This window comes from Balaenoptera acutorostrata, chromosome 12 (genome assembly GCF_949987535.1).
Source record: "Balaenoptera acutorostrata chromosome 12, mBalAcu1.1, whole genome shotgun sequence".
Lineage (NCBI taxonomy): Eukaryota > Metazoa > Chordata > Mammalia > Artiodactyla > Balaenopteridae > Balaenoptera > Balaenoptera acutorostrata.
Genome location: NC_080075.1, coordinates 9,126,328 through 9,138,335, shown reverse-complemented (window position 1 = coordinate 9,138,335; position 12,008 = coordinate 9,126,328). Strand labels below are relative to the sequence as shown.

At 41.2% G+C, this 12,008-nt stretch overlaps 1 protein-coding gene across 1 annotated transcript in view; it reads left to right on the top strand.

Moving 5' to 3' along the window:
• Nucleotides 1-12,008, top strand: part of VWA3B (von Willebrand factor A domain containing 3B) — a 234,457-nt gene that overhangs the window by 103,074 nt on the left and 119,375 nt on the right. The window contains 3 exon segments of the mRNA XM_057558670.1: nucleotides 808-962; nucleotides 5,996-6,134; nucleotides 7,210-7,341. Coding sequence (XP_057414653.1) covers nucleotides 808-962; nucleotides 5,996-6,134; nucleotides 7,210-7,341 — 426 coding nt within the window.

The window sequence follows — 12,008 nt, the reverse complement described above, 5'->3', positions numbered from 1 at the left end:
CTCCTTCCTTGCCTTATTTGTCTCCACAGCGTTTGTCCTCCTCTGACCTGCTAGATGAGTATTGGTTTATCATCTGGCTCTTTTCCTGTCATGTGAGCTCCATGAAGGCAGGGATTTTGGTCTTCTTTTATGGATTGTATTCCTGGTGCCTAGAACAGGGCCTGGCGGAGTGGTGCTTGATGCATTTATAAACTGGTTGGATGAGTGATAGAGACAGTCCTTCGGAAAGCTCTCTTTGTGGGAAGACTTTGTCCTTGGGCCAGTTCCGTATGTCCAGGAAGGACACTAGATGTGGCATGGGGTTCTTTACTACTTTTCTTCGTTTGGGGCTGGGAGTAACAGTGGGAAGATGCTTGGGGTGTCTTAAGTCCCACCTCCTCTAGATCTCCCTGACCCTCTAGACCATTGTGAACTCCTTCTTCTTTGCCAGAACTTGCCCAATCATTACTGTCTCAACCCAGGACCAGGTACTGGGTGCTAGCGTTCTACATTGCTACTTTCTGTGTGTTTGTATATGTAGGTGTGTGCCTGTGTGTGTGTTTAGAATCTCCCTGCTGGAAACATTAGCTTCTCTGGGCACAAATGGGATTGCCCATGTCTTTCTGACCGTCATTCACGACATCCAGCGCAGGGCTCCATATGGAGTAGGCCCCGGGAATATGTTTGGTTGAACCAACTGTTGAATGATTTTATGGTGGGAGTGGGTGCTAGGAGCTGAATAAATAAGGCAGCAGTGGAGGTACCATCTGGGGACTTTTCTTCTTTGAATGGTTTCTGAGTGGCTTCTGTCCTGTGTCTTCTCCTTAGGAGACCAGCAAGAAGACAGTGCATGCGAAATACTGCAGCAGATTTGTCCACGCTCCCTGGAAGGATGGGAGCTTGGTCCACGTCTGCATTACCAAGGAGAAGTACACATGGTACAGTGAGAGAATTCATGCAGTCCTGGCCCGGATCCGGAGGAGGTTGGTGTATTGCATGAGGGTACATTGCATGATCCAGTCTCTCTTGAAATTCAAGTCTGCTTGAGCTCTTGGTAAAGCTCAACCGAGAGAAATGGCCAATAAGCATTGTTACGTCAAGGTTGCCATCTGATGGTTTGCTGTTGGCCTCATTGTTCATAACCAAAGGGGATGTTTGGATGCAGATTCTGAGCTGCCTTGATGCCAGTGCAGACTCTGAAAAACAGCAAACAAAGATGTAGTTATCACGTTGATTGTGCATCACTGCAGGAGGCAAAGGAACACTTCTGCTTATGTCTTGCATTTTTTGTGGGCCTCAGGTGTATAGCAGACTGTATGACACCTGTCCTCTGTACTCTTGAATATTACCTTTCAAGGCAACTGTTACAATGTTGTGAAACATTTATATGCAATGGAATAATATATATATATACATATTAGAAATCTGCTAAAAATAACTTCATGTGGTCCCTCTCAACCCTGCTGGTTCTTAAAATATGGTAATGCTCATAAGAGTCTAGTGTGCTAGGCTGTGACCTCAACATCAGCTCCGTGGGGTGACCTAGCTCAATGCTTTCATCTCGCTGATGCCAAGGGAGGTGCTCTAGATGATGCTCTAGAATATGAAGACCACGTGCATTTAGGTGATGGGCCCTAAGGTCAGATAGAGCTGGATTCTAATCCCAGTCTGCTATTTTCTGTGACCCTGGGCAGGTTAGTCAGTGTCTTTGTGCATCAGCTTTCTCATTTATAAAGCAGGAATGATAATGCCATTTACAAATGTGTTCTGTGGATTAGTTTAGATACTAAGTCTAATGAGTTTAGGCTAGTACCCAGCCTGTAGTAGTCACTTGCAATCAGAGCTTTTTCCCTCCTTCCATGTTTTCTGTTATAAACCACGAGCTGCAGACACCTGTCTCCCCCCATATATACTCTGCAGAGCCCCAGTTTCTCAAAACCCAGCTGGTGATGGGTTACTCAGAAAGAGTAATCCTTGCTTCTGGAGTCTTCTGTGCTTATGGTTTTGGGATTGACTCCATAAGGAGAGTAGTTTGGATTTCAAATCTGGGGAAAGGGAAGCTGCTTAGAAGACACCCCACCTGGCAGCTCCTGGGTCTGTTTTTCCCTCTCCTCCCACCAGGTATCAAGGGTTGCTGGGAAGGTTTCTCTCCTCTTGTATTTTCTGGAAGACTTCATGGAGTATTAGTATCATCTCCCCCTTAAATATTCATGGAATTCACCATTGAAGCCATCTGGGCCTGGAGTTTTTCTTTGTGGGAAGGTTTTTTTTTTTTTAACTCTGCATTCAATTTCTTTAAATATACATAGAGCTGATATTGGTCATTTATGTCATCTTTATTTTCTAAGTCTGACTGGAGGTTATCCGTCCTATCAGTCTTTTCAAAGAACTGGCTTTTGGTTTCACTGTTGTTGTTGTTTTGTTTTGTTTTGTTTCTCTGTAAAGTTTTCTCCTTTCTATGTCATTGATTTCTACTCTTATCTTTATTATTTCCTTCTTTCTCTTTACTTTGGGTTTAAGTTTTTTAAGATAGATACTTAGATCACTGATCTTGACCTACCTTTCTAATATAAACATTTAATTTTATAAATTTCCCTCTGAGTAGTGCTTTAGCTGTCTCTCACAAATTTTGATATGTTGTATTTCATTTCATTCATCTCAAAACATTTTCTGATTTCCCCTTTGATTTCTTCTTTGACCAAAGGGTTACTTCCCAAGTATTTGTGGATATTTCCTGATAGCTTTTAATTTCACTGTGGACAGAGAAATACTGTATGATTTCAGTTCTTATAAATCTGTTGAGATCTGTTTTGTGGCCCAGAATATGAAGAAAAACCCACTTTTGTTGGGTGGAGAATGCTTTAAATATCTCAGCTCAAGTTGGTTGATAGTATTATTCAAATCTTCCATATTATTACTGATTTTCTGCTTAATTGTTCTATAAATTATTGAGAGAAGAGTGTTAGAATCTCCAGCTATAGTTGTGTATTTGTCCAATTCTTCTTTCAGTTCTAAAATTTTTTCTTCATGTAATTTGAAGCTCAGTTAGACAATACATGTACATTTAGTGTTGTTAGGTCCTCTTGATGAATCAACTCCCTTATTGTTATGAAATGTCCCTTTTTATCTTTGGTAATATTCTTTGTTATGGAATCTGCTTTGTCTAATATCAATATAGCTACTCTGGCTTTCTTTTGTTATTTTCGGCAGGATTTGTCTTTTATCTGTCCTTTTACCTTTACCTATATGTATCTTATATTGAAATAGGCTACTTGTCAACAGAATATGTAAGGATATTATATTTAATCCAATCTGACAATCTCTGCTTTTCATTGGAGTGTTAAGATCATTTATATTTAATGTGATTATTGATTTAGTTGGATTTAAACCTAAGATCTTGCTATTTGTTTTCTATTTGTTCCACCTGTTCTTTGTTCCCTTTATACCCTTTTCTGCCTACTTTTGTTTGAATAGTTTTACAATTCCATTTTATCCCCACTATTGGCTTGTTAACTCTACCTCTTTGTTTTGTTTTGTTGTGGTGTGACTACTTTAGCATTTACAATATACATCTTTAACTTATCACATTCTAGCTTCAAATAATAATATATTGCTTCACGTACATCATGAAAGTCTTCAGCTTCCATTCCCTTTCTGACTTGCCTATTGCTGTCCTACACTTTACTTCCACATATGCTATAAACCCAAAATACATTATAAACAATCAATTGTCTTGTAAACAGATTTAAAATGAGAATAAATGTTATTTTGTGTTTATTCACATATTTTTAATTTCTGTTACTCTTTACTCTTTTTGTATAGATCCTAGCACAGGTCTGTTGGTGATGCATTCTCTCAGCTGTTTTAGTCTGAAAAACTCTTGAATTTACTTTTATTTTTGGAAGGTATTTTTGCTAAGTATAGAATTCTAGGTTTACAGTTTTATCTTTTAATACTTTAAAAATCGTTCCCCATTCTTTTTGGCTTGCATGATGAGAAGTCACCTATTACTCCTATGTTGTCTCTGGTTCCTTTTAAGATTTTTTTCTTTATCACTAAATTTCAGCCATTATATTATGATGTGTCGTGGTGTTGTGGTTTTTTTTTTTCTTTCTATTTGGGTTCTTTGAGCTTCTTGGATCTGTGGGTGTATTGTTTTCATCAAAACTGGGAACATTTGATTGTATTTCTTCAAATATTTTTCTGTCCCCCCTTCCCCCTCCTTAGTGTCTAATTACACATGTGTTAGACTCCTTGATATTGTTCCATGGGTTGCTTATTCTGTTATATATATATTTTTTTAAACAAAGTCAAGGACCTTTAGTTCTTCCTCAAGTACTGTTTTTTTTTAAATTATTATTTATTTTATTTATTTATTTTTGGCTGTGTTGGGTCTTCGTTTCTGCGCGAGGGCTTTCTCCAGTTGCGGCAAGCGGGGGCCACTCTTCATCGCGGTACGTGGGCCTCTCACTATCGTGGCCTCTCTTGTTTCGGAGCACAGGCTCTAGACGCGCAGGCTCAGTAGTTGTGACTCACGGGCCCAGCCGCTCCGTGGCATGTGGGATCTTCCCAGACCAGGGCTCGAACCCGTGTCCCCTGCATCGGCAGGCAGATTCTCAACCACTGCGCCACCAGGGAAGCCCCTGTTATATTTTTTTAACCTTTTTCTCTCAGTGTTTTATTTTGAATTGTTTACTATTACTATGTATTTCTTAAAATTCCCTGATCTTTTCTTCTGCTAGTGTCTACTTCACTGTTAATAGCATGCAGTGTATTTTTCATTTCAGTCATTGTATATCTCTAGACATTTCCTCAGAGGATTTTTTTTTAGATCTTCCATTCCTCTCCTCATTCTGTTCCTACTTTACCTTCTTGAACATATGGATTATGTTTACAATAGCTGCGTAACATCCTTTTTTGCAAATTCTATCATCTGTGTCATTTTGAGGTATGTTTCTTTTGATCTGTCTTTCTTCTGGTTATGGGTCATATTTTCCTGCTTCTCTGTGTGCCTGGTGATTTTCTACTGGATGCCAGATATTTTGAATTCTACATTGTTGGGTACTGGATTTTGATGCATTTTTTATGTGTGTTCTGTGATGCAGTTGTTACTTGGAATGCAGTTAAGTTACTCTGGGGCTTGCTTTTAAGTTATGTCAGCATAGGTGCAAGGGAGCCTTTAGTTCAGGACTAATTTGGTCCTATTTTTAAGGCAATACCCTTGTGAGGACTCTACTTGAGGCCACATGCATTATGGAGGCTTTTCCACTCTGGCTGATTGGAAGATGAACTATTTCCAGACTTGTGTGAGCTCTGAGGGGTTGGTCCATCTATTACTTTTTTGGTGATTTATTCCCTGGCTTCATTAGTTTCTTCACACACATGCCCTGATCATAACTTAGCCAAAATCTCCAGGGCACCTTTCTGCAGATATCTGGAGCACATTGTCTCTCCCTTTCAATCTCTCTTTCCATCCCTCTCTGACGCTCTTTCTCTCCTATGCAGTGATCTCCTCTTCAGTGTTTTGCCCTGTAAAGTCTAGTTGACTGGGCCTTGCTGAACTCTGAACTCAGTTTCAAGTATTTTTTTTGTCTGCCCCACCCTCTCCCCCAGGGTTTGCCTGCAACCATGAATTTAATCTACATCCTGTGATGGGATCCTGAGCCTGGACCACAGAAGCAGTCCTGCTTACATGACCACCTAGTGCTTGGTTATTACTGGGATCTGGGGTTGCTTGATTCTATCCATAAGCTTCATTGAAGCTTCAGGAATGTGCTGGCATTACTAGCTTGACTGCAGTCAGCAGGGTTAGAAGAATAAATGGTGTGAAGTCATAGCTAAAGGCCTCAAAAATATCAGATGACTGGAAGTAATTTACTTTTGGCTTTGGAGCCCACTACTGGATTTATTTTTCTGTCCTATTGATTTTCCTCTGTAGAGGTATCGTTAAGTTCTTAGGAAGATGCTCTGAGTGCCACAGGCTCTAACCATTCCCTTTCAACTATTTCCTGCCTAGGATTAAACGGCTACAGAATGGGAGTCAAGTCCTTTTTGGAAAAGTGCCTAGTGATTGTGTCTACATTCTCATTGACACGTCTCACTCAATGAAGGGGAAACTGGACCTGGTGAAGAACAAGATCATCCAGCTCATACAGGTGAGATGGAGCTGTCGGGATCAAGCACCTGGGGGCCTGAGTATCATGAGTGCATCTCCGCCAGTCAACACCTGTAGTGGTTATGAGAGATGCACAGGCCAGGTTTGCACTCAGAAATCACAGAAAAGCCACTTCAGAAAAAGGCTCCCTTTTGCCAGTGAGAGCATCATCAGTTCTTTGCAAGCAGACCCTTCCTTCTGTGGGTCCTTCCTATAACATATACGGGTTGCTAAGGAAATTGCTATGTCCATTGCCCCAGGTTTTCTCTATCCTGGAATCTGTGGTGTGCACACGCCTCCATTGTTTTCCAGATACTCTTCAGCTCGGCATGCTTATTTTAATTACCAGTGCGTGTTAGGGATGCTGCATGCACTGGCCCCAGAACTAATGTGCGGGAGGAGCGTGGGCTGATGGTCAGGAGCTTCTGGTCCTCATTCCACCTGTGCTGCCTCTGAGTTGTACTACCCAAAGCAGGCTGCTAACACTCCCTAACTCCTAGTTTCCACACATATAAATGGCTATCAGAGGACTGTCATGACTTGGTAGTCTTGACGTGAGTATGAACCATAGAAAACAATGGCAGGGAGTGTTTGACAAATACAAAATAGAATTTTTAATTGGATGAACTTCTACTGGAGAAACATGAGCTGATGGATGGAAGCCAAGTGAATAAATCTGTAACCAAATAATAGCTTTACCAAAAAGATGTTGACCAAAGCGATAACACTCTTTTGGATTCTTTTAAGTGTTTAGTGTGCATATTCGGTATACCATTAATGTCAGTATTAAACACAAGATTTAATATCACATTATACATATAAACTTATACATATATGTGATATATATATATATGTTTATACATATATACATTTGTAAATGTTTAATAGCCAACCTGTATGTAAATTTTATTTAAATGCCTTTTGAACTAGGAAAGATTTTCTCTATTGAATATAATTTTTAGCTTCTAGAACTGAAAAGAGATATCAAACGATTAAAATGTATCAAACCATGATCTGTCCTAATCTTTTCTCACACATAAGTGGTTTCATGGCTAAATAATAATTGTCTCTTACAGGAGCAGCTGAAGTATAAAAGGAAATTCAATTTTGTGCAGTTTGATGCTCAAGCCGTTGCTTGGCGGGAAAAACTTGTTGAAATTGATGAGGATAATTTGAAAGGGGCCCAGGCCTGGGTTAGAGACATTAAGGTAAGAAGGAGGCTGGGTCTGGGAGAAGAAGGATAGAGATCAGGATAGAAATGCTTGAGAAAGTGCTTTGAACGCCAAGGATAGCCATGGCTTCACACAGACGTTCATTTTGCTTACAGAGGTCATGTTAATTCAGTCTTTTCTGTCAATATCTAACATTTAGATAAGCTTCTATTGACAGCACTGCTCTTGGCTCAAGTCTCAGCACTTTTATGAAAACGAGTTTCAAAATATAATTTTTTTTTACTTAAATATTCATATTTGTTTCTTCTGACGCTTCATTCTTGCTTCAAATGATATATTACAGCTGTTTTTAACAGTGGACTTTGTTCAAAAGTAATGAACCTGTGGAAACATACAGTACAGTGTGAGTGGTAAGGGCTGAAAGCAAGGAGAGAGATAGGGCAGCAGGATATCATAAGAAGGTGAAATACTTTCTTCAGGCCTGCATTTTACTTGGAGAACTTTAAAGCTGCTGCTCTTGGCATTTACACAGATTACTGGGGAGAATTTGCCTTTCCTCAAATTTTCTCTTGTCTTGAACTTAATTTTAAAAGTTCTTTTTCTAGAACCACATAGCATTCCAGATATTTAAGATATACTAAAACTGAGATCAAGAGTTATTCTTAGAAGTCCAATATGGATCTCAAGTATCTTTAAAATAGTTCTGTGCCTGCGTTTAGAGTCCTGGATTTGGCAGGAAGCCGCACATGGGTGTTAGTGACACTCCCTGAATATTAACCAAGCAGAACTTGCACTGTCATTGGGATGTTCTGGAGTTCCCCTGGGATTTGTTTTTTAAAAATGGAAGGAGGGGGAATTCCCTGGCAGTCCAGTGGTTAGGAGTCGTGCTTTCACTGCCAAAGGCCCAGGTTCGATCCCTGGTTAGGGGACTAAGATCCCACAAGCTGCGCAGCATGGCCAAATAAATAAATAAAATAAAAATGGGAGGAGGAAATCTATAAGAAATATTAATGCCTGTAAAATTTTGTCCTAACTGGCTACCTTATGCTGGGAAAGAATATTGAATTCATAATCAATTTGTTAAATGTCCAGGATTATCCATTGAAGTTCCTTGGGACATATGTTGTCTTCTTTTACAGTAGGAAATATCTTAATTCAGAGCCCACTAATTTAGAGTTTGTGATAACAAGATATTATATATGTAATCTCATTGGGTAAAAACATAAGTGGGTTCTGCTTTGTGTAAAAATCACTGATGAATAGTATCAGCCATCTAAGTGGCTAAAAGTATGTCAGATCATTTTTTTGTAAAGTGTGATTCTGCTCTCTTCAAAAGTCTTCATTGAAGAACCCTTGCTTGCTTGCTGAATGTGCAAAATTCATTTTCAAGAAGACCAGATTCCTCTATTATTCTTTGGACTGGTTTGGTCCAGGAATCAACCCAGCAAGTTCAGGACAACACTCAGACGTTCTGAGCCTGCCGTGTGCTGGTGTCACAGAGCAGTGGTCAGCTGGCATAGCCAGTCCTTGAGTCAGAGAATTTAAAAAATTTTAGTTATTGTTATTTTTAAGTTCTAAAAGTTCCATTTGGTTCTCCTTCGTGTCTTTTTTTTTCTCTGATGAGACCTTCTTTTTCTTTGCTGATGCATTTTAGTTTTCATTTGTTTCAAGATTGTTGGTAATTGCTAGCTGAAGTATTTTTTTCATGGCTAATCTAAAATTTTTGTCGAATAATTCTAACATATTTGTCTTCTTGCTGTTGGTATCTATTATCTTTTTCATTTCAGGTTGAGAGCTTCCTGCTTCTTGGTACGATGGACTGATTATCAGTTGAATCCTAGACATTTTTGTTTTATGTTATGAGACTCTGGATATTCTTCTAGCCTTCTATTTAGTTGGCTGTCTCACACTGCTCTGTCAGGGGGATGGGTGGGCCCTGCCTCATATTTCCAGGTGCAGGTTGAAGTTCAGGTTCCCCACTCGAACTCTGTTGACACCTGATGGGGAGGAGCACCTTGTTACTGCTGGGTGGGAGTGGACATCATTGAGCAGGGAGGACGTGGTACAGTTGGTGGGGATGAAAGTCCCAGCTCACTACTTGGCTTCCTTGTATACTGCTCTGGCAGAAGTGTTAGGTGATCTATTTTATTTATCCTACTTGGTGTTATCTGACCTTCTTGGGTCCATGGGGTTATGTCTGTCATTGTTTTTGGAAAATTCTCAGCCGTTATTTTTTTTTCAAATATTTCTTCTGTCCTGTTTTCCCTCTTCTCCTATGTTTCCAATTAAGCATATATCAGACCATTTGATACTGTTCCATAGCTCTCTGATGCTCTTTTCTGTTTTGATTTGCTCTCTTTTCTCTTTGTATTTTTTTAAAAATTTATTTATTTTATTTATTTATGGCTGTGCTGGGTCTTCGTTTCTGCGCGAGGGCTTTCTCTAGTTGCAGCAAGCGGGGGCCACTCCTCATTGCTGTGCGCGGGCCTCTCACTGTCGTGGCCTCTCTTGTTGCGGAGCACAGGCTCCAGACACGCAGACTCAGTACTCGTGGCTCACGGGCCCAGTTGCTCCGCGGCATGTGGGATCTTCCCAGACCAGGGCTCTAACCCGTGTTCCCTGCATTGGCAGGCAGATTCTCAACCACTGCGCCACCAGGGAAGCCCTCTCTTTGTATTTTAATTTGGGTAATTCCTATTCCTCTATCTTCACGTTCACTAGTTCTTTCCATGGCTGTTTTGAACCTACAGTCATTCCTCTGTGTCTATAGGGTCCTCATTCATGGATTCAACCAACCCCAGATGGAATTTTTTTTTTAATTCCAGAAAGTTCCAAAAACCAAAACTTGAATTTGCTGCACGCTGACAACTATTTACATAGCATTTGAACTGTATTAGGTATTATACATAACCTAGAGAAGATTTAAAGTATATGGGAGGATGGGACTTCCCTGGTGGTGCAGTGGTTAAGAATCCTCCTGCCAATGCAGGGGACACGGGTTCGAGCCCTGGTCCGGAAAGCTCCCACATGCTGTGAAGCAACTAAGCCCGTGCGCCACAACTACTGAAGCCCGCGTGCCTAGAGCCTGTGCCCTGCAACAAGAGAAGCCACCGCAATGAGAAGCCCGCGCACCAAAACGAAGAGCAGCCCCTGCTCGCCGCAACTAGAGAAAAGCTCGCGTGCAGCAGCGAAGACCCAACGCAGCCAAAAATAAATAAATAAATTTACTTTAAAAATAAATAAAGTATATGTGAGGATGTGCATAGGTTATATGCAAATACTATGCCATTTTATATAAGGGACTTGAGCATCTGCAGATTTTGGTATCTGTCAAGGGGAGAGGGTCCTGGACCAACCCCTGTGGATACCAAGGAACAACTGTACTCTGAACTCTTTGAAAGACTTCTTCACCATCCTACTGAGTTTTTTATTGTTAGCATTTTTATTCTATTATGTCTTAAGGTTCCATCTCTGCTGAAATTGCCCACCTGGTCTCGAATGTTCACCTTTGCCATTAGAGGTTTTAAATGTATGAATCACAGTTATTTTAAATTTTCTGTCAGATGGTTTCAGCATCTGTGTCATATCTGTGTTTGTGTCTGATGAGTACTTTTGTCTCTCGGTAGTATGTTGTTTACTCTTCTATTTATATGCTTATTTTTTGTTAAAAGCTGGACATCATGTGCAGTATATAGAGACTGAGATAAATATTTTTAATGCCTGGAAATGAGCATGCCTTTCTTTGTGGGGTGGGTTAAAATTACTCTAATTAGGAGTTGGGCTGGGTCTGAGGTTTGTTTGTTTGCACCATATCCCTCGAATTCTTGCAGCGATACTGTGTGTTAGGGTAGGGGATGACGTGTCAGCGGGTTGTCTGCTTCATCCTCGGCTTTTGGTTTTTCCCTTCACCCTGGGCCTCAAAGAGAGCGTTTCTCTTGGAAGTTATTTGTTAGTTGATGTTTCTAGGGGAGTGATGGGGGTGGGTGTTCTCTGAATAAGCCTCAGTCTTAATCAGGCATGGTGTCCAGGAGCCTCAGGGGTGTGGCCTGCTCAGTATCTCTGAGTCCAGCACGTGGCCCTGCTCCTTCCGCAGGTGTAGGGAGTTTGTTGTTTCCTCTTTCCTTCCCCCAGCCTTCCTGGGTTTTGACCAGCGCCCTAGGGTGAGCATGTTCATTGTTGCCCCCCCACCCCCTGACCCCCGACCCCATATACACACACAGATTAAGGCTTTTGTTCTGCCGGGGAGAGTGGGGAGAGGGTCTCTATGCAGATTCCTGTGTCTCTCTCCCCCAGTTCTGCACCGTGAAGGAGACTTTCTCTAGACTCTCCCAATCTATTCTGTGAGCACCCTGTGGGGTTTGTGGTGAAACAGCCTTCAAGAGATCGCCGATGCCCCCATATCTGTGGCCTCTCGCCAACATACACCTGGCAGCCTCCGCTGATTCACCAGTCACCCCAGCCCAACTCTTCTTCTAGTGTCTGGCTGCATCCTGTCCCAGAATGCCAGGGCTGGCCTCTTGCCTGACTCTCCAGGGGCCCATCCCTCCCCAGATTTGGGGCCAGTTGGTTGCCCTGTGACCTGAGCCCTCTCATGGGCATAACAAAAGTCATGTACTTGCTGTTGGTCTGGCTTTTTTTCATTCTGAGTTTTGGAGTGACACCTTTGTCAGTTCTGTACCTCCCTGGGCAGAAACTGCAGGAGT